Genomic DNA, 23,199 nt, shown 5'->3' on the forward strand with positions numbered 1-23,199 from the left:
TATTTAGTGCACGAAATTATAATCTGGCACATCTCACGAGTGTTTCGACTAACACATTATTTAATCTAAGACATGAAAATTAATGTCAGAATGTTTCAACAGATTATTTTACATACTTAAAATTTAAGTCGCACGATTCTCGAAGGAACAATGTAGCAAATAAAATCGATACAAGAAGTGACAAAATACCATATTTAAGACGGAATTAACATATAACAAACCAACCTCAATTACTGGTACATGTGCGAACCATACAACGAGTATAACACTGTAAGTCTTAAAGTTGATAATATCTGCATTACTACCTTGAATCGAATTAAGGCAAAAGTAGTTTACGGATGTTCAAATTGATTAGGAAGAAACAAACGAAGATAACAAACTGAAACTGTATTATATGATAACTTAAGATACATTAGCGCGATAGAAATACTATGATGTATTCTAATATGCTAAAAATAGGTCAGAATTATGTCATATCAGTAGTGGGGTTGACATACTTTGGCCTGAAGCATAACTGAAGATACATTGGTCGTCGACATGTTCATCTCATGCAGTAAAATTGGTACCGTTAATGTTATAATTCAATACATCCGTGACAGTAAAATTATACTAGTAATTAAATCATTTTAGTTTATTAAAACCTTCAAATTAAAACTAGCAAAAAAGAACTTATACGGGTACTAACTTGACTTTTGATGAACCCAACTGATAAACCTCACAGAGAGATTATTATAATACTTATAAATTACTCATTTGCAATATAAGGATGCCCTTGCGAATGTGCTTTATCTCTATGTCTTATTTGTGTTTCTGTCATGCATATGCCGTAGCTCTCTACTTATTCATCCCATTATTGTGCTATTGTAAATATGTGTATTCTTGTCTTTCATTTTTGCTATAATGGAATTTAATGCAACTGTCATATAAGTGAGAGGTTTAGCTAGCTATAAAAAGGTTTTACCAACCATTTCCTACACTATACAATGTCCCCACCAAGTCAGGAATATGACAGTTTTTATCCATTTGTTTGCTATGATTGAACTTTTGATTTTGACATTTGAATATGGACTTTTCGCTTTGATTTTTTTTTCGGAGTTTGTTATTTTTGTTATCTTACTTCTTTCTAGTAGTGACAGTTAAAAAACTAAAAATAGTCGCAATTTCAATATTAGTTACTTTTGAACATTATTCATCTCGTTTCGATTAATTTCTCTACCATAGAGAGTATATTTGAAAGTAACCTGTGGTGAATAAAATATATTCAGATGACAAGTATAGTATATCATGAGTTAAGTTTCCCTTTATTTTATTCGGCTATTTTATTTACCTATATTGTATATCTTATGATTACAAGGAGATTCTATGTCATACAAGCATAATTTAAACAATTACCCAACAACAAGATAAATGCAAAATCATATATGAATCGAGATAACGAGCAGGAAGAACATATAAAAAAACAAGATAGTTGAACAGCGTGTCTGCTATAAGGTTCGAGTCTAGATTTTTTATTGTCTTTTGTTAATATCTCAATGCTTTTGTACCTTTCACAATTTGGTGTTGATTGCAATATTTGGTAATGTGTTGTAAATCATAAAGTTCAATGCTTGAGACGTTTGTATATTGTTGATAAAGGATTGTGAAGTATATATCGCTGTAATACTTATCAGGCAATATACCTCAAAATAACAAAAATACCGAACTCCAAGGAAAAATCCAAATGGAAAGTCCATTATCAAATGTCCAATCAACCAGCTTAAACACATCAAACGAACGATACACAACTGTCATATTCGTTAAATAAGCTAAATCTCTCATTTGTACGTTAGTCATATAAAGTTCCATTATTTTGACAACAATTTGTTAATAAAACAAACAAACATAGTTGTAGTAAAAAAGGGATAAGATACATCGGATACAACAAAATGAAGGAATAAACTGCAAACAAACTTAAGTCGAAGAAAGATAACCCATGGCCAAAATAAAGTTTGCATTACTGTTTCACTGTGTTTTATACATAAAAATAAATAATACAAATTACATAATAAAAAAATAAGTGTACAAGTAATTCATATTGAAATAATATAAGTAAACATCTGTTTCTCGTTTCTCGTTTTTTTTATATAGATTAGACCGTTGGTTTTCCCGTTTGAATGGTTTTACACTAGTAATTTTGGGGCCCTTTATAGCTTGTTGTTCGGTGTGAGCCAAGGCTCCGTGTTGAAGGCCGTACTTTAACCTATAATGGTTTAATTTTTAAATTGTTATTTGGATGGAGAGTTGTCTCATTGGCACTCACACCACATCTTCCTATATCTATCTGATATTCTTTTAACAAAGATGACATTTACATGCATAAATCTTGCGCTTTTCTGGATCTACCTTGGTTGGGAACGCCCAAACCAAACCACAAGGAAGACAAGGATGGGTAAATAACGAAAAGTGTGATGAATCATACTACCAAAAGGAGCATAAAATGTATAGCAAATTCTTCAAATTTGTCTAAGGAATTTGAAACTGTAGTTTCTTTACAATTTTTATATATATAAGCAGAGAATAAAACACCAGTGACAAAGCAATGACCTTTGAGCTGTTTATAAAGATTGGCACTAAAAGTCCACAGCAATATCAACCGACCCAGTGTTAGTTAACCAAAAAAAATAACACTTTATAGAAAGTGTGCGTCGAAAGCACTTATTAGATATACCTTCATTAGTTATCTAGATATATATATTCATTCGAAACGCTCAATTTCATCTCAAAAATATTTGAAAACAAAGCATATATAGAAACTTTAACACTTCAGGAGCTATTTGATTAAAATAAATAGCCAAATTATTCTAGAGTCAAATTTGTCTGAGGGAGTTTGAACCGTACTTTCTTTGAGAAATTCGAGTGAACGTAAAAGCGTTGTCCAGTAAATGATGTTTCTTAAATATGAAGGATAATTCTTATGATATATATTGCGTTTTTTAAAGTTTTGTTCAAGTCAAAACACAATAAACACGCTGAATAAAATTGTTCCCTGTCGCTCTTTATCTTGAGATTTTAAGTGTCTAAAATATAAACTGCTTTACTATTGGTCCCTTATGCTCTCCTATATATTTGTATTGTAGTCCTGTTATGTTATGTTGTCATTTTAATGTTATATTTGACATTGCCATTAATGCGTGAGGTTTGGCATGCCACAAAACCAGATTCAACCCACAATTATTTAAAACAAAAAATGTCTTTTACCAAGTCAGGAATATGGCCATTGTTATATTATAGTTTGTTCATGTGTGTGTTACATTTTAACGTTGTGTTTCTGTTGTTTCATTTGTTTCCTCTTATATTTGAGTATGAATTCACATTGCTATAAGACATGTCACGGTACTTATCTATCCCAAATTCATATATTTAGTTTTGTTGTTATATTTGTTATTCTCATCGGATTTGGCTAATGCTTAGTTCGTTTCTGTGTGTGTTACATTTAATTTTTGTGTCGGTGTTTTTCTCTTATATGTAATGCGTTTCCCTCAGTTTTAGTTTGTAACCTGGATTTTTTTTCTATCGATTTATGAGTTTCGAACAGCGGCATACTACTGTTGCCTTTATTTACTTCAGCTCCACATTTTACATCCTTATAGCGGTCGCATGATATATCAAAGGAGCTATATATGATAAGAAATACTCCTATATGTATCAAAGATTTCGGTTTAAAACCTCAGCAACAGTTGTCAATTCTATAGTTGTGAATACATTAAGACAAATAATCCTACCAATTGTGAGAGCTAGTTGGCAAGTAGTCGTTTGATAATTGTGCGTTACAGACCGACGGTGGACGAAGAGTAATACTATGTCCCGTTGATAAGTAACCCATACTCCTCATACAATCATACTTCTTCATGATCATAACCGTGTATTGTTCTTGATTATGGACAACACACATTTTCGACATAAAATCTGCCTTTCCTAGGGGGATGTACATTTATATTACTATATGTTTTATATAATAAAAGTAGAAAACACAGCATTAAATAACTTCTTAAGAATTTTTCATAAATACAATCAACTGAGATATATTCTTACATTACAACGTAATTATATAGTTTATTGTCTTATACTGAACAAAAACTTTCATAAGAAAATTAATGACTTCCATAATTCTAACAACAATATTATTATGCTAAAAAACAGTTAAATATCAACTTTTCTTTATCAGTCATTTTTGTCCTAATGATTTGAACTAACATGTGTTATAATTAAATTTATTGCGGGAACTATGATAACTGTAAGAAGTGAATGTTTTATAACAGGAAATTAACATATCATGTGGTATTTCATGCATAATTAATATGATTGATGAGTTTTTAAAGAATTAATTACTCTAATGCCAATCTTGTTGATTTTGACATAAACCGGTGATATTTCTGACAGTCACCATCATGATTGTAGTGCAAATTCTTTAAACAGTAAAGAAATATACAAGCGGTTTTTTTTTAAATCCCGTGCTCGCTTCGACGGAACAAATATAATTAAATCTGTATTTTTTTACATCAACATCTTAATTTCATGCAGGATAGTGCATATACTACATCTTTAAATAAATAAATACAAATTGAACCGAAAGACGAAATTTTGTTGTATATAACACTCTTACGTGTGTAAGCTTTTTTTGTACTTTTCACAGAAGTTCTCTCTCATTACATTGACAACCAAATGTTTCACAAGCACGGATACAAACGTATGAAAAACTGAATTAAAAGGAAGTGATAATCACTGTTTTCCCGGATTAAAATATAAAAGTTTTCAAAATTTTACCGGAATTTAGATATTAAGATAAAATTGAGAATGGAAATGGGGAATGTGTCAAAGAGACAACAACCCGACCAAAATAAAAAACCACAGCAGAAGGTCACCAACAGGTCTTCAATGTAGCGAGAAATTCCCGCACCCGGAGGCGTCCTTCAGCTGGCCCCTAAACAAATATATACTAGTTCAGTGATAATGAACGCCATACTAATTTCCAAATTGTACACAAGAAACTAATATAAAAATAATACAAGACTAACAAAGGCCAGAGGCTCCTGACTTGGGACAGGCGCAAAAATGCGGCGGGGTTAAACATGTTTGTGAGATCTCAACCCTCCCCTATACCTCTAACCAATGTAGAAAAATAAACGCATAACAATACGCACATTAAAATTCAGTTCAAGAGAAGTCTGAGTCTGATGTCAGAAGATGTAACCAAAGAAAATAAACAAAAAGACAATAATACATAAATAACAACAGACTACTAGCAGTTAACTGACATGCCAGCTCCAGACTTCAATTAAACTGACTGAAAGATTATGATTTCATCATATGAACCTCAGGCACAATTCTTCCCGTTAGGGGTTTAGTATTATACCATCATAACATATATGAGAAGAACATAACCCGTGTCATGCCAACAACTGTTTTTAGAATAAATGTCTTTAGTTCCGACGCAAAGACCTTATCAGTGACTCAATATTAACGCCAAAATATGCAATCTTTAATGACTTGACAACAGTATCGTAATTATATCCCTTCTTAATCAGTCTATTTAATGGTTTTGTAAGTTTCTGAGGTGAATACTGACACCTTTGTGCTTTATAAAGAATATTTCCATAAAAAATTGGATGTGAAATACCTGAACGTATAAAAAGTCTGCATGTTGAGCTATATTTACGAATGATGTCTTTATACCGATGATAAAATTTAGTAAAAGTTTTGACTAGTTTGTGATATCGAAAACCCTGGTGTAATAATTTTTCAGTAATACATAAATTTCTCTCGTTAAAATATAAAACATTGTTACAAACACGAGCGAATCGTACAAGTTGAGATATATAAACACCGTAAGATGGTGACAAGGGAACGTCACCATCTAAAAACGGATAATTAACGATAGGAAATGAAAAATCATCCCTTTTATCATAAATTTTAGTATTCAGCTTTCCGTTAGTGATATAGACAGAGGCTATATCAGCTTTTAATTTTACCATTTCATTTGGGACTTTCTGTTTTAAATTTTGCTCGGCTTTAGGTATTATTGTGATTTTACTTTTCACATACCTGAAACATTTTACAACAATTTTTCATGATTTAATAAAATCATAATATTATTCAACACTACATGCTGCTGCTCATACAAAATTGCAAGTTTGAAATGTTTTGTACATTTTCGTCTAACAACAACAAATGAATTTGTATCCGAAAGACAATCATAAACCGTTTCTTCAACAATTATCTTGATTTTGGTATTTTCAGTCGTTTATAATTAAGTCATATGTATAAAATATACCATGATATTGTATGGATGAGTACACATAATTGGTAGTTTTACCATGAATTAAAGTAAAGTTGAGGGATCTAAAAAAAAATGGCTATGACGAAATACATCCAGGGGTTATTAACCTATATATACTACCATCTTTAAAATAACAAGTATTTTAATTTACGTTTTTTCATGGAGTTAAGCCTGCCAATTGATATTTTATTGTATGTTTTTCTTTGTTGTGATGTTATGGTGGTGTTTCAGAAAAAGGGAGAAGGTTTGGTACCATTAAAACATCTAATCCCGCTGCAAAAGTCAGGAATCTGATGTACAGTAGTTGTCGTTTGTTTATGTAATTTATACGTGTTTCTCGTTTCTCGTTTTTTTAATATGGATTAGACCGTTGGTCTTTCCGTTTGAAAGGGTTTTACACTAGTAATTTTGGGGCACTTTATAGCTTGTTGTTCGGTGTGAGCCAAGGCTCCGTGTTGAAGGCCGTACATTGACCTATAATGGTGTCCTTTTTTAAATTGTCATTTGGATGGAGAGTTGTCTCATTGACACTCACACCACATCTTCCTATATATAAGACAACGCAATCAATAAGACCACCAATGTTGAGGGTTATACCTTCTAGCATAAGACAGAAAGCCTTATTTGCAATTAACTTGTCAGTTTTGAACAAAGTGTACCAGGTGAAGACAATTATACACTCAAAGTAATTTTATACAATATAAGAAAGAATGAAACCATAATCATAACATATTTTCATATAGGATTCTTAAAACTCAAAATATAACTGAGAGACAACAAGAGTGTTTTACCTAGACGTGAACACATTTCCAACAGAATATCAATCTTGAGGATTTTCATTTGCTGCCATTTGAAATTGAACGTCAGATTTCAATCAAATATAACAAAGTCAATTTAAATCTTCACCAAAAAGTGTCGATCTTGGATGGTCATTCTAATATCCTCCCTGAAAGTATGAAACATAGTTTAAGTATTACAGTTCATAACATTTTAATCAATGAATTATAAACAATATGATTTCATAACCACGGAACTGTAAAAGCGAATGTCACATTACATATGTATGAAACACTAAATAATGGGTGGGGGGATTTCGATTATTTGAGAAAACTGGTGTGCCACTAACAGGTTTTTGCATTATACATTAATAATACCTAATACGTATTAACAACCCTAGATAGTCGATTGATACCAAAGGGACATTCGTACTCATAAGGAGAAGACAAAAAAACAACAACGCCATACTATACCAAAAAATAGAACAGTCAGAAAACAAACATTTCTTGAAACAAACACAACTAAATACAGAGCAATACGAATTCCATGAATTATTCGTTCCACGTGTGTTATATGCATTCATGGTTTGATTAAAGTGATATTTTTGTTATTTCAAGTTCAGGTGAATTAAAAAGTCCCAAATGTTATCATTCACTTAGTATTTCTTATTGGAACTCAGAGGATGTGTGTTTTTTTCTATTTCCTTTATATAAGATTTATCTTTCTAAGTTTCTGTCAGTATAAATGTTTACCTTCTTATTAATCTTTTTGTATGACCTTCTTTTACTAAAAGATGATTTTGCGCGGTATTTCCTCGGTTCACTGCGTGTCTTCAGTTTTTGATAATTCGATTTTCCATAATTTACTGTATTGGTATACTTTGTTGGTTTATTGTAGCTCTTATGAAACATTTTATGCTTTCCATATTTTGCTTGAGGATTTTTGTACATATTGTGTTTGCTTCTATACATTGGTTTGTTGTATGCTATTGGACGTTCATATGTTTTACGATACGGAACATATTTTTGCTTTGGTTTACTATATGGTCTTGTAATGTAAGTCGGTTTGCTGTATTTACTTTTTGTTTTATATCCAATACTTTCCGTAATTTGAGTCGTTATGTGCGGATAGAGTGGATCTGTGATTAATTCAGTTGCAACTGCAGGAACAAATCCTGGATCCAAAACTGGATTAGTTGATCTAGGATCTCTTAACTGATCGACGAGTTCTATAAACGAGTCACTGCCTTGGCCAATAGGTGATCCTGCTAATAAAGGTAAACTTAAACCTGGGCTATTTCTACAATTTTGACCTTGGCATCCCATTAGATTACCACTTTCTGGATTCTGTTCTAATAGCTGATCAAGATTAATTGGAATGACCAATAATGCATTTTGAACCCCATTTTCTGGAAAGTGTGATTGCACAATAGCATCAATATTTCCATGATTAAATGGTTCGATATTTCTTGGACCACCATTGTCAGGTATAAAGCCGATCATTTGACCGTTTGGACCAGGATATCCTCTGTCATTTATTATGCCCTGACCTGCATTTACCATAGGTTGTTCGCCTATGTGTATTCTTTCTATAATTCTCTCATTTCCAATTGGATTTGCATTTTTGCCTTGTAACGGAGTTTTACCGTTACCAAATGCTAGATCTACCCTTTGTCCCAGTCCAATATCGGTAGCAAATTGATCCCATGGTGATACAGGGCGTTGTCCACTGACTGGTTCCGTTGCCATATTAGGTGGTAAATAATTGGGTGCATTTATTGCAGTAGACATGGTGGACGGATCATAAATTTTAGGAGCTACGTTAACGTAATGATCAACCGGTCCAGTATATTGACGATATATATCATATAATACGCCATTGTTGTAGGGGACTTGTTCATATGGAATATTTGGATCAACTGAAATTCCGCCCACACCAGACCCAATGCCCGCCGACTTTCCATTAGTCTGTGCAGATTGCCGATGCATTCCACCTGTACTAAAACTACCACCACTTACACCTGCAGTGTTGATTACATCCAATGGATAATTTGATCCCGCATTAGGATAACCTGCACTAATACCTGAATTTTGAAATAAATTTTCAACATTGTTATTAACATTTCCTCGTTGTAAAGGATTGATCACTTGGTTGCGATTTCCACTACTGGTTGGCCAAATTTCAGTAGCCATTCCACTTCTAGTGAGCATTCCGCTTGGACCTCGACCTCTTGATCCTGTAACACCATTTGAAGGCAGAGCTATTTGTTGATTAGGTTGATATGGCTCATACATTGGTGAACCTCCCACAGAGCCAAGATATTTAGGATACTTTTGTGCTACAACATTCACGCTCCATACCATAAATAAAATTAAAAACCGTGACATTTGGTTTGTAAATGATGCTCTGAAATAACAGAATAAATTGATTAAAATGACACCTAACCAGATCTTTAGGAATACTAGTAACTAACTGTTCGCATCATTTTCCAAAAGAAGGGGACGAAATATATCAAAGACACATTTAAAAAAACCTGACAATGCCATGCTAAAAACAGGAAAAGACCAAAAGACAAACATTAATTTGCAAAATTTAACATGGAAAACAAATGAATGAGTAAAACAAACCAGCAAGCCAGTGTGGTCTCAGATGCCTCGGAAGGATGCGCAATATCGGCGTCACATTTCAAGTTTTTAATGGTCGTCGTTTATGATGAAAAGAATATTTCTTTGACAAAAAACGTTATCAAAATATTTTGGGAACACTGAAATGGGAAAAATCATTCCAAAGTATACTACTGAGGTCCTTTTAATTCCTGAAATTGACTCTTTTTGGTTGAAGGTTGCAAGTTGTCTCAAATGCTGTCACACTACATCAATTTTATATAGATCAAAGTTTCTATTAAATAAAGATATTTATACTCTTACCTTGAATCAAGAAGATCAAAGGGACAGGCATATTATATGAGTTTATCTAGTTAAAAAATCTAGAAAAAAACTAAAAAGTTTAAAATATATATATAAATTTTGCATACTCTACCTAAAACATACATTACTTTTTAATTATGTGAGTGTTTTTCTTACTTTCTACGGAATATTGGGTAAAGGTTTAACAAATAAAAACATAATGAAAATAAGATGATTTTGTAATGTCTTACCGTAAATGTTGCATTTATTAAACAACATTAACTTCACTCTTTCCTTTTGCTTATATATATTTTCCGAACGATAATAATAGCAATCAATCAAAATCGATTTTTATGAGGGGATTTTCTAAAAATATGCAAATATATTGACTTCAACTATTTAAAATGTTTACATTAGTTTAATGTAAAACAAATCATATCTAAATTAAAGTTTTAAATAAGAATAATTTGAATAAAAATGTACACCTACCTTTTCCGGTAGTATACATTTTTGTTGTTTTTCTCACCATTTTTTTAATATAAAATTGATATATGTTAACCATTTATGTTAAAAAGGATGCATGTGAATCACTTTCCGAGCTTTAGGAAATAACATCAGTTAACAATTATAATTTATTGTCTATACCTAAACACACCAATGAGATTTCAATTTAAATCGTATACTTTTCTCATTTTCTTCTTCTTTTTCTCCTCCTTTATGCTTTTCTACTACATGTATATCAATATATTGTCACGTGTTTCACATGTGTTTTATTACATCTTATCGATATATCAAGGAACAAGTACTTATTACAACATTAACGGTACAAATTGTGTTGCACCAGATGCGCCTTATGACTGTCTCATCAATGATGCTCGAGGCCATTTTTTTATATAACAAAACTCAATACAAAGCTTATGCAACATAATGGATAAAAATAAAGGCAATCCAGTACAAGGAATAAAAGATATGCAAGATGGATATCATTCATTTGTTCAAAATGAATTCGAAATTCTATAGCAGCAATTTTAGATAGATATCAATATTCACAGTACTGAAGAACAGAACGGAATAATAACTACAACAAATGGAACATATTTGTGACAAATATTAATATATAAGGGAAAGGTCAAATTGCTTGGCAGGTCAAATTTGATGTTTGCAGCAATTATCTAATCTAAAATTTAAAAATGCATATCGCATGAACTATGAACAATATTGAACCAGATAGATTAATAAAGTTTAATGTCAAACGGCTCTGTTAAAACCATGAATAATACAAGCAAACCAATATGCTGTTCTCATGTTGACTGCAACTACATGAGGCAAGGCACATTAATTACAAGACAATTTTTTTTTTATCAAAAAAGCAACCAGGAGTATCTCAAAAACATAAACAAAATATTGATACTACTGGGTCGATGCCTCTGTTGGTGTACTGTAAGTCCCCAAGGTTATCATCAGACCAGTAGCCAGCACTTCCGTACTAACATAAACAATACAGATTGTTTTGTTTTTAAATTTTGCTGTTACAAAGTGTTAGAAAATATTTTAGATTTAGGATTGAATCTCCCTTATGCAAAGCTCTGATTCCTTTCACGGCTTTTGCTATAAGTATTCGTGTAAAAAATGCTGTTTTGTCTAATGACGAATACTAGGTCCTTTTAGGTTTTGATCAAGGACGTTACATTAGTTTGGATCTGAAATAAAACATAGCAAAATTTGTACCGTTAATGTTAGTATTTGCAGTTTCGTTTTGTTATTTCATAAAGCCCTAATTATTTGCTACTGTGCTTATGAAAACACCAAAACCTTCGATCAGTTATGGTTTAGAAGAAAGGAACATTTAAAAAAACTGTTGATATAAGAAACTTATTTTCCTTTGTCTCCGTATTTCTGTTTCGGTGCTTTAATTGACAAACGATTTTGGATTTGACTGATTTGTTCGATGTTAAGTTTTGTTTTCAAACTATACATTTTAAAAGTTTCTCTATAACCATTTGTAGTTATCACTTATTAAAAGGAAAACCAAATATATGTAATAGGAAAAGAGAAGGAGAGAGATGGACAGATGATTAGCATAACAGTAATGATTTCATTTACGCACATGTACCAATTCTGATGAGCATATGGAGTTCTTTGCTGTCGTTGTTTATGAAAGATGTTCGATGGTATTCAGCTGATTATATTTTACTAACATATTACAATACTATTTATTTATGCGCGTCTCTGTGCTGAATGCAAAACAGAACTATAGATTATATAATACTCTTTTCATACTTTGAATGAAAAAAATATTTCATATCTCTACATGTGTGAATTTAACATTCTGACGTCGAAAGAGCGATTCTACGTCAGAGCTAATGTTAATCAAACCATTCAGTCCCAGTACTTAGAATCTTTAAATCCTTCATTGAAGGTATTAACAGACATGAATAAAATACAAAAATAAGAAAGCAATGAATGAGGTTGATAAATTTTATATATGCCTCTGTGTGCTTCTTTCTTAAATATGTGTTTGTTTTTATTGTGATTAATGATGACTACTGTACCCCTTTTTTCAACATTTTTACCTATTATGTCTGTTTGTTTTGTTCACGCATCGTTGTCAATATAATGGAATTTGATGCAATTGTCATACATGTACGAGATTAAGCTAGCTATAAAACCAGGTTCAACCAACCTTTTTTCTACATAAAAAAAATGCCAGTAACAATTCAATAGTATTACAGTTGTGATCCATTCGTTAGAGCTTTAAATTTTGCCATTTGACTAGGGAGATTTCGGTATGAGTATTCCTCGGAGTATAGTATTTTTGTGATTTTACTTTTTCTTGCGTTTGTTGTGATTTTACCAATATTTGTTTACTTTGATATATAAGCGGGAGGTTAGGCTGTTCATTAAATCAGGTTCTATGGGATTTGCTCATGATTGAAGGACATACTGAGACCTATAGTTATTAATTTCTTGGTCATTTTGGTCTCTTGTAAAGAGTTGTCTCATTTGCAATCATACCACATCTTTTTTTTTTATCAACTCACATTTGTTTAAAAAATGTCCTGCACCAAGTTAGGAATTTAGCAGTTGCTATCAAATAGTCCGTGTATATTATGGTTGCATTTGTTTTTGTTGCAGTTTATTATCTCTGTTGTTCCGTTGTTTTCCTCTTATAAGTGTTGCATTTCGCATTGTTTTAGTTTGTAACCCGTTTTTTCTCTCACTCGATTTTTGACTTGCGAACAGTTGTATGCTATTGTTGCCTTCATTAATATTCAACTAAGGAAATTGCAACCCAGGAGTAAGTTCAATTACACAATATTTAAACTTGTTTTTTACTAACAAATGTATCATTTGTATCGTGGACCGTGTCAGGTCAGCCCAGTAAATTGAATGAACAATCGCAATAAACTATTACTTATTAATTTTCTTGTTGTTTTTATGTCCGTGTGGGTGTAACAGTCTTCTATTTTGTTTGCATAATATAACACTACCAATTACATATCATTATCTTTAAATACATGTCAGATTGACGTTCATAACAATTGCAATTGATTAGAAAAACAAAAATATAAACATGAAGTACACAATGATAAAAATTATCCTCACGTTTTGTTTTCGTATATATAAACTATAGAGTACACGTGTTTAGGTGGTACGGTAGTATTTCCTGACCCATTAGTGATAATGGTAGCCTTTTTAGAAATTTCACCACTTTCTAACTGACAAAAATTCTACATACAGAGTTAACTGAAGTACTTTCATTATACTATTCAGAAATGAATCTGAATATGTATAATGACCGTTTGCGTTTATGCTATCTTTAAAAACCTAAGCCCACTAGTGTTTTGGAGTTTTTTATCATGCAGTGAATACAAAATTTCAACAAAGTCTTTTCTACAACTGATTCGACCCTCAGTTTGGGAAAGTAGTATGTTCCGTTCATACTGTATTTTTTTCCAAATCACACTGTTCAGATACATTGACTTAACTAAGGTACGCTAAAAACTACCTAAATTCTAGAATGCTAATACAACTGTGCTACCTTTAACTGAATTCTTATACAATATTCCATTCATTTAAAAACGAAACAAACACATCATACTGGTGGACAGTAATCAGATAGATTTGTGGCATTTTTTTATTAGTGTATGAGTAATTAGCCAAACATGTCGTTATAGTTTGTAGCGTACATGTAGTTCTCAAAACAAAGCCAGGTATTCTACTTCTATAGTGCTGTTTTTCTCAAGTAACGTTATGCCCTGTCCACATGTCCATTTAATCCGAATTGAATTCGAATCGAATGCGAATCGAATTCAATAATCACGTTCACATGCTCTACTTTTTTAATTCGAATTGATTCGAATTGGCTATTCGAATTATCCAATTCGCATTAGAAATGCGCGTTGGTTAAAACGAATAACAAGTAAACGTCGTTTGGACAGTATTTAGCGAATTTGACGCGCATTGCAATTCGAATTACAATTGACGTTAGAATGTAATCCGTTTCGAATGCGAATTAAACTAATTCAAATTACGTGTGAACTCAGCATAAATTTCAACAAGATAAGATATAGAAAAAGGAGAAATCAAAAGAAAGACAAATTTTAATAATAGGTTAGACAATACGTGATCATGTTTTAAGAAGATTTATGCCCACGGCGAAGCCGAGGGCTTAAATCTTCTTAAAACATGACCAATTATTGTCTGACCAATTTAGAACATAATCACGCTTTCGAGTAACTTTTCAAAATTATCCGTTCCCATTATAATATTCAAACCTGAATAAGAGTTGACTTTTTATAATGAACAAAATCTAAAACATAAGTAATCACCATTTCAATGGATGGAATGAAAAAGCTCGGACATAGTTTGTGAGGACCGAATGGATAAATTGTTTTTCTTACAAACTCATCTCTGTATCATTTGAAGCACATATTTCCTATTGAACGCAGTGTACATTATACGTTAGCACCATATGTACAGTATGTCTTCTTTCATTTTAAGCCAGGCGTTATCAGTTTATTTTCGATTTATGAGTTTGACTGTCCCTTTTTTGTATCTTTCGTCCCTCTTTTGTTTCATACCTTGAACATTTGATTGATAGATTGGTTTGACTTTCTTCCTAAGGAATTTGATAGATTTGAATATCGGTAAATTACTGTTGCCATATTTATTCAAATATTGGAACAGTTAGTTTTCATTGGACTACTTGTTTTTAGAAAACAACTCTTCCGAAGAAACCTAATTCTAGTATGTTGTCAGTTAAAGAAATTAGCCTTTTTTTTCAAAAAACAATATTCAAATACAGGGTTTGATATCACTTCTATAAACCGAAATATACAAGATATAATACAGGCAATAATGTAAGTTAGAAAAACTGAAACATCAGATTGCAACAAGCCTGTTACGATATTTCTCCACTTGAGAAAGTTAAATTTTAATATCAAAAGCGTAAGACCTGCCAAGTTTTCTAATAATTAAATTTCATAATTAAGGATGAAGAAATAATTATGAATGAGTTATAAGGTGGAATCTGTTTCTCTTAATGATTTGTATCCCTCAAAGTTGTATTTTTATTTCATGCGTCACAATGTGACAATTCCGAAGAAACAAACAATTGTTTGCGTAATAATTAATTTTAAACCAATCTGATGCAGGAATAGATGTTTCACTGGTGAGAACAAAAATAATTCTCACACCGATCAAGATATCTTAAAATGGCACAAAAATAAGAGAAATTTTAATCTCTGATGAAAAAAACAGTTTTCCAGTTTTACGTTTTTTGCGACATTTTTCCAAGCTTCAAATTTAAAAAAAGATAAGTAAAGGGCGATTGTTAATACATACTGTTGGACTAGAAGAGGAAATTGAATTGTAAGTTAAATTGTAGTCTGAAGCTTTAAATAGTACATTTTGTAGTGGTATAAGTGATTATATTCTAAAGAAATGTGTGTGTTTTTTTGGTAAAAACATAATCAAAGATACCTATCTTATAACTTATTACGTCATCTAACAATCGATTTATCTTCATGAAACTCTTCTTATGTACTCGAATCAAAACAGCTGGAAGGCTTTATTAATAAATAGTCATATAGCGATACAAATTAAGCGCACAGGAAATCAACAACTCTTTATAAGATAAGGGTGCCAAAAAATTCCCTAACTGATCTAGCACACAAACACTTGTCCAATAACATTCAACAATGGATACTAAAACAAAAGATTTAATTACACTTTCATAATAAAGTTGCAATTTTTTGTGTTATTAAAATTTGCTGTTACAAAATGTTATAAATTATCATAAATTAATGAATGTATCTCCCTCATGCAAAGCTCTGATTCCTTTCACGAATTTGGCTATATTTTTTGGACCTTTTGGATTATAGCTCTTCATCTTTTATATAAGATTTGGATTTCAAATATTTTGGCCACGAGCATCGCTGAAGAGACATGTATTGTCGAAATACACATCTGATGCAGGAAAATTGGTACCGTTAAATGTATTGCAACCTTTTCTTCTGTATGGGCGGTAATAAATAAATATTTTGAATTCTTTACATTGGTCCACTTCATTAATTGATAAAGTACACCCAATCAGGGCTACACTAAACTGGATCAGTGTTGTAGATATATTGAAGATGCTAATTTTTTACACCACCTGTACTGAAACTTAACTAAATAATCTTTATAAGCTTCTCGAAAAATGTGTATTACACACACAATTGTAAACTTGCAAATACTTTGAAATTTAGAACAACCAAAATTTCCGAGTTTTCAAATATGTTGAAGATTTTATTTTGAAAGGTCAAATAAGTACTGTGTGTCTTTTTAAAGTGTAGCTGACTTCAACCATCATCGTCGTCATCAACATGAACACCTATGTCATTATTAGAAACAATTGCCGTCTTTTTTTCATTTACCGTTCTAATGATATTCAGTGAATCGCCTCAACTGCATGCTCATATAGATATATATTTTTTCATATTGTATTTTAACGATGTTTTTTATAAAAAAAAAATATACTTGTATCTATTCCATTTTGCCTACGTTTTGCAAATGGAACATATTGAAACTTATCAAGGTACGTGTTGAGCTATGTTGGTTAAAAGGTAGACCTATTCATATAAATGTTTGGTTAAGAGGTAACCTCTTCATATCAACATGTTTCACACTACTTGAAAAAGGATATCAAAAGAAGGAGTTGTAATAAGAGCCGTTATATGACCACTAAAATTACAAAAAAATATAGTAAGTTACTCAAGCCTTTAAAAATTGTATTTATTTTATTGATAATTGAACAAATTAATATAATCTGGACATTTTAGTGCAGAACGATCACCTATGATGACACTGTGATGTCCTACATATGTTGTCATTGATATATTTGACATAATTGTCATTTAACACATTGTGTTTCAACAAAATAAGATATGTTGTGCATATTTAAATTTAAATAACAAGATCTCAAAACGGGACTATTTCAACAGGTCACTAAACTTCAAGTTTGAAGCCTTGATGAGCATATTAAAAATTCGAATACTGATGTTTGACAGACACATGTCTTATGAACATTCAAATGGTATCGTTTCTGCCTTTTATTTTATGTATGTACTTTGAGAATATTATCAATTAATTGATTGTTAGAGTTAAACGTACTTTCAAACGGTGTTAGAATAGGTTGATATCTCATTGACTTTTGTCTGACAGTGTTCCTTATTCGTGTGTCGATATACCATTCGAATCCATGCCAAATTTGTTTGTTCTTCTTCGGACTCGATTCAAAAGTGCAAATAAAAATTATGTTTTAATCCGTTTTTATTTACTGTTCATTGATATTTGTCAATTATAGAGAACATTTTTCTCAAGTAGTTCCCTCGTCCATTTTATGGTTAAAGAACAAACATACGAAGAGCAACAGAAGTGATATTGCTTGTACCAAGTCAGAGAAAAAACTGATGTTTTCAATTCGTTCCAATTCATGGTTGATATAGTCTTACCTTTAATTTAATCATACTTTATGGACTTTCAAGGGTTTTTTTTATTTTATGCTAGAGGTCCATATTTGTTAATGCTTTTTTTTTAGCTAGGTGACTATATCGGTGACATCAAAGGACTTTTATTTATTTATTTATTTGTAAAAACCTATATAAACCTGTCATTTACACACGTGCAAACATAAAGTACATACAACATTCAAAATTGTATTCGTATAAATAAAACTGAGGTACAATAAAAAAAAATGATAATACAAAAACTGTCATGAATTGGAACCAAGCACATTGTCTGTATTCATCTGTATTCTCTTGTTCATTTTAATATCCACCCTGAAAACAGAAAACATTCAAAATGCAAGAATATGAAAAAAAAACATACTTTATATTTCAGAAATACCTATATATGGAAGAAGCATATTATTGAAGCTGTTATTGAACAATACGGTTTTCAATTTTAATCAGCGAAAACGTTTGTCACCATTTGAAGTATTTTTTTTTCTTTTGTTTTTTTAATAGGAACCCTTGCTGCTTTAAGTTTTGGAGGTCAAATGCGTAGATTTATTGGTGGAATCTAAACCAAACTCAGCATCAATGATAGCTGAAACCCTCAGAGATCAACTTTGAATGAGGGGGGAATGAAAATTAAGAAGTTATGCAAAATTACAGTGAATCTATTTATTTTATTTAGTAATTTTGATACTTTTTCGATCATTATTGGAATTTACAGTATCAAATCTTAATAATATACTATAAGGCTGTAAAGATGCAATGTGTCTTGGAGTGAAAGAATATTTTCTACTTAAAATACCAATTATCCCATTTTGGTTAGAATGATCCCTTAATGCACAAAAGTATGACATTTCAAAATGTTTTGCCAAATACAGCTAAGATAATCTATTCCTGGGGTAAAAAAGCCTTAGTATTTCAAGAATACACTTACCTCAATTTTAAAAATAGGCTTATCTTATCTTATGGTTTAACATCAAAGCAATGCCTGTGTAATTTTTTTAAATACTTATGGACATATGTTAAACTTTTTTGAAATCATCTGAGTATATTTCTTAATTAAATCCTAGTTAATATTTAAATTCAATACGTTACATCAACATTTACATTTTGACTTCTGAGTAAAATAAACTACGAGGCTATTAGTCATTACTCTTGATCAACTTACAAATAGTACTATTGCAACAACATTTAATGTGTCAAGATTAAAAAGCTCAAATGACTTACAGTTCGCAAGAATTTAAGTATACCAAATTTGATGTGTTTCAGTTCTATGCATGTATCATCCATCCTTTTCATTTGTAATTTCAATGTAAGTATACAGTAGCGACACAGAAAGATGCTCTAACAAAGACTGCATTATTGTTTCATGAGGAAGCAATTTCAACAAAAGATATCTTATTCTAAATAAACTTATCATATAAACCAGGATTAAATTTTGTAATTACGATAGACGCGCGTTTCGTATACAAAAACCTCATCAGTGACACTCGAATCCAAAAAAAAATAAAAATACCAAATAAAGTACTGAAAATCCTTGAGGACAAAAAATTACAAAATGTTTTGCCAAATACAGCTAAGATACTCTATTCCTGAGTAGAAAAGTATTTCAAAAATACACTTACCTTTCGTTTTTTGTAACTATTTCCGTATGACTTTGGTTTGGCATATCCATAGGTAGGTTTTTTGTTATAAGTTTTTCCATATGCTTGAGGTTTTGCATATGTTTGTTTAGAATATGTTCTTGGTTTAGCATATACTCTAGCGTAAGTACGTGGTTGTCCATATGGTTTAGGTTGTCCATATTGTTTAGGTTGTCCATATGGTTTAGGTTGTCCGTATGGTTTAGGTTTTCCATAAGACAATCCATATGTCATTGGTTTGCCATATGACTTCTTTCCGTACGTTACTACCCCGTATGATTTTTTGGCGTAACTTGGTTTCCCATATGTTTTTGTTGGCTGAGCGTATGGCTTTGCATAAGTGTTTTGCTTTTGGAAAGATTTTGCATACGTTCGGGGTTTATCATATTTCATTCCATACGGTTTTGGTTTGGCGTAAGGTTTAGCATAGGTTTTTGGTTTTTCATATGATTTTCCGTAAGTCTTTGGTTTTTCGTAAGATTTTCCATACGACTTTTTATCATAAGATTTACTATAAGATTTTGTATTTGGTGGATCTTGTGACATCGGGGCATTATCAGCTGGTAGTGGAATTGTATCGATAATATCAACAAATTGGCCATTAGGATCAGGTGATAAAGATGCGCCTAAGGGATCAAGCGCCAAAGGATCTGCTAATGGATCAGGACCACAATCTGGTCCTGGGCAACCTCCTGGAGCTTGACCCTGTCCGGGTAGACTCTGACCTCCCATTGGGTCTAGTAAAGGATCTACACAACCTTGTCCTTGGCATCCTGGTTGACCTGGATTTTGACCAGCCGGTGAAGCCTGTCCAAGTGGATCTGCGAAGAGAGGATCGAGCCCATTTGGTTGTTGTTGTCCACCTCCTTGTCCTAATGCTGCATTTTTATCCATAGGAATGATAAGGTAGGCTTGTTGTTTACCTTGTCCTCCATTTCCAGATAACAATTGAGATATGTCAAAAGGAAGATTTCCGGCTCCACCACCACCACCGCCAGCATTTCCAACACCATTTCCGCCACCATTTCCACCACCATTTCCACCACCATTTCCACCACCATTTCCACCAAATAATTGTTGTATGTCAGCAGGGAGGTGTCCGAACTGAGCAGGATCAAGTCCTCCCATATTTCCTTGGCCACCTGGACCATTCATTAGTTCTGGATATGGTGACATCCCTTGTCCTCCGCCTCCACCTCCTTGACCGGCTCCTTGATTGCCGCCATGACCTGAACCTGGATTGCCACCTTGGCCTCCTCCTTGATTGCCACCTTGACCTCCGCCTAATCCAGTTACTATTTCGAATTGTGGACCATTCCCTGCACCACCTTGTCCTCCTCCAGGAAGATATATTTCCTGAATAGGACTGTTTGGTCCTCCTCCTTGTGATCCTACTGGTAGATATTGTTCATAGAGGGGTAGATTCCCTCCTCCTTGACCTCCTTGACCTCCTAGTCCGCCTCCTTGACCACCTTGACCTCCTGGACCTCCAAGCATCTCCATAGGATTACCCCCATTTACCAATGCCCACTCGGGTCCTTGATATTGTGGATATAAAGGTTCGGCTTGTTGTTGTTGGCCATATACAGCTGTCATACAACACCCGACTATAACGATGAACATCCTCATTTTGCAAGGAAGAGGTGCTGAAAAGGCAACAAATTATATTAGCTTCATTAAGTATTTATCTCCTTCATTTTGGTAAGTGTGTCATGTCACGAAATTGTTTCCTCCCTTCGACTGTTTAATTATTCTTCATGAATCCCACACAGAATAATTACTTAGAACCTAGATTGTCTAACGGCTAATTCTAAATGACATTTTAACTGAGCGGCAGTTTGTTTTGTCAACATAAATTGGCTTTTCAATGTCAGGATTTGTGACAGTTGAAAAATACTATTGTTACGAAACCAAAGTACTAAATTAACAATTAATACATTAATAATAGTCATACAAACCTAATGATATTTTAGCGATTGTTAGTAAAATCACCATAATATCATGGCTCACCGAGTTAATGATAAATAGAAATAACACTTTATTAGTTTTGTTCGTTTGAAATGCTTTTCTTTGTTGCTTTCTTCAGGAACGCTCATACCCAACCCCCTGGAAGCAAATGATTTATGAGATCTAAAAACGTGGAAAAATAAATGAAAAAAGTGAACCTAAAACAGTTTATCTAAATGTTTCTATACCTAACTAAGTAATAATAAACTATTGAAAAAATGAACATTATAAGTCGAAGAAAGATAGAACACCGTGAGATCTAGGCGTGGCGTTGCGGAATGTCTCATGAAAAGACTTCAACTTAACTATTCAAATATATTGCATTTTTACTGCTGACTATATTGGATGGGTTTTGCTCAAGGTTGAAATCAGTGAAATGAAAGCCGATTTTTTTTATATGTCTGATAGACAGTATATCAGTTATTTGTAAAGAGGTTTCGTGGAGACAGCGATAGAAGGCTGTGAACTACTTTAAAAACAGTTAAAGACACATAAAATATTTAAAACCTATACCCAAGTATGAATAAATAAATTAAAAAAAAATAGTCCATGGATGTTTATCATTGATTGGATTTGATTATCACGCATTTATTTTATATGATATTCTTAATCTTAAATATCAATTAATTTCAGATACCCATTGATTTCGTAGAAATTCAAATGAGGTATAAATAAAGGCAACAGTAGTATACTGCTGGTTAAAATTCATAAATCCATGGACAAAAAACAAAATCGGGGTAACAAACTAAAACCGAGGGAAACGCATTAAATATAAGAGGAGAACAACGACATAACACCGAAACGTAACACACACAGAAACGGACCAAGCATCAGATAAAACACCACGAGAATAACAAATATAACATGAAAACCAAATACATGAATTTGGGATAAACAAGTACCGTGCCACGTCTTATCTCAATATCTCAAAAATAAGAGAAAACACAAACGACTCAACGTTAAAATGCAACACACACATAAACGAACAATAATATAACAATGGCCATCTTCCTGACTTGGTACAGGACACTTTTAAAGGGGAATAAAAGTGGTGGGTTGAACCTGGTTTTGTGGCATGCAAAACCTTGCACTTTAATGGCAAAGTTAAATATAACATTGAGATGACAACATAATATTACAGGTCTACAATACAAAATAAATAGGAGAGCATATTAGACAAAGAAAAACATGATTAATAGATAACAAAAAGCATGAGGTTTAAAATTCAATACGCCAAAAACGCGCCTTGTCCACACAAAAATCAACAGTGACGCCCAGATATAAAAGATATAATTTTGGAAAAATTAATCCGAAACAATTTCAAAAAGGAATGTCTTATAATATAATTGGTCTTTTAACAAAATTTCTTTTCGTAATTGATAATTAAATAACAAGATATGAATACTTACTCCTATGTGTTAATATCACCAATTGTAAGATGATTATATTTTTTTGCTGTTTAAATACCTTTCCTTTTCATAAAGACGGCTGTCAATCACTTCTGCTTTTATATTAAATTTTAATTGAATTAATTACAATTTCATCATTCA

At 32.2% G+C, this 23,199-nt stretch overlaps 2 protein-coding genes across 2 annotated transcripts; both read right to left on the minus strand.

The window, feature by feature from the left end:
• Nucleotides 1–6,999: 6,999 nt before the first annotated feature.
• On the minus strand, nt 7,000–10,407 carry LOC134709442 (uncharacterized). Its single transcript, XM_063569601.1, has 3 exons — nt 10,251–10,407; nt 7,846–9,499; nt 7,000–7,262 (listed from the first exon to the last, which is right to left on the minus strand). The coding sequence occupies exons 1-3, from the start codon at nt 10,262–10,264 to the stop codon at nt 7,251–7,253; spliced, it is 1,680 nt and encodes a 559-aa protein (XP_063425671.1). The 5' UTR covers nt 10,265–10,407; the 3' UTR covers nt 7,000–7,250.
• Nucleotides 10,408–18,110: 7,703 nt separating this feature from the next.
• LOC134711510 (aspartate, glycine, lysine and serine-rich protein-like) lies at nt 18,111–23,096 on the minus strand. The gene is made up of 3 exons (XM_063572138.1): nt 23,059–23,096; nt 19,625–21,288; nt 18,111–18,323 (listed from the first exon to the last, which is right to left on the minus strand). Exons 2-3 carry the CDS (start codon nt 21,269–21,271, stop codon nt 18,312–18,314), a joined length of 1,659 nt encoding a protein of 552 aa, XP_063428208.1. The 5' UTR covers nt 21,272–21,288; nt 23,059–23,096; the 3' UTR covers nt 18,111–18,311.
• Between the last annotated feature and the right edge of the window lie 103 nt (nt 23,097–23,199).

Source organism: Mytilus trossulus, chromosome 3 (genome assembly GCF_036588685.1).
Source record: "Mytilus trossulus isolate FHL-02 chromosome 3, PNRI_Mtr1.1.1.hap1, whole genome shotgun sequence".
Taxonomy (NCBI): Eukaryota; Metazoa; Mollusca; class Bivalvia; order Mytilida; family Mytilidae; genus Mytilus; species Mytilus trossulus.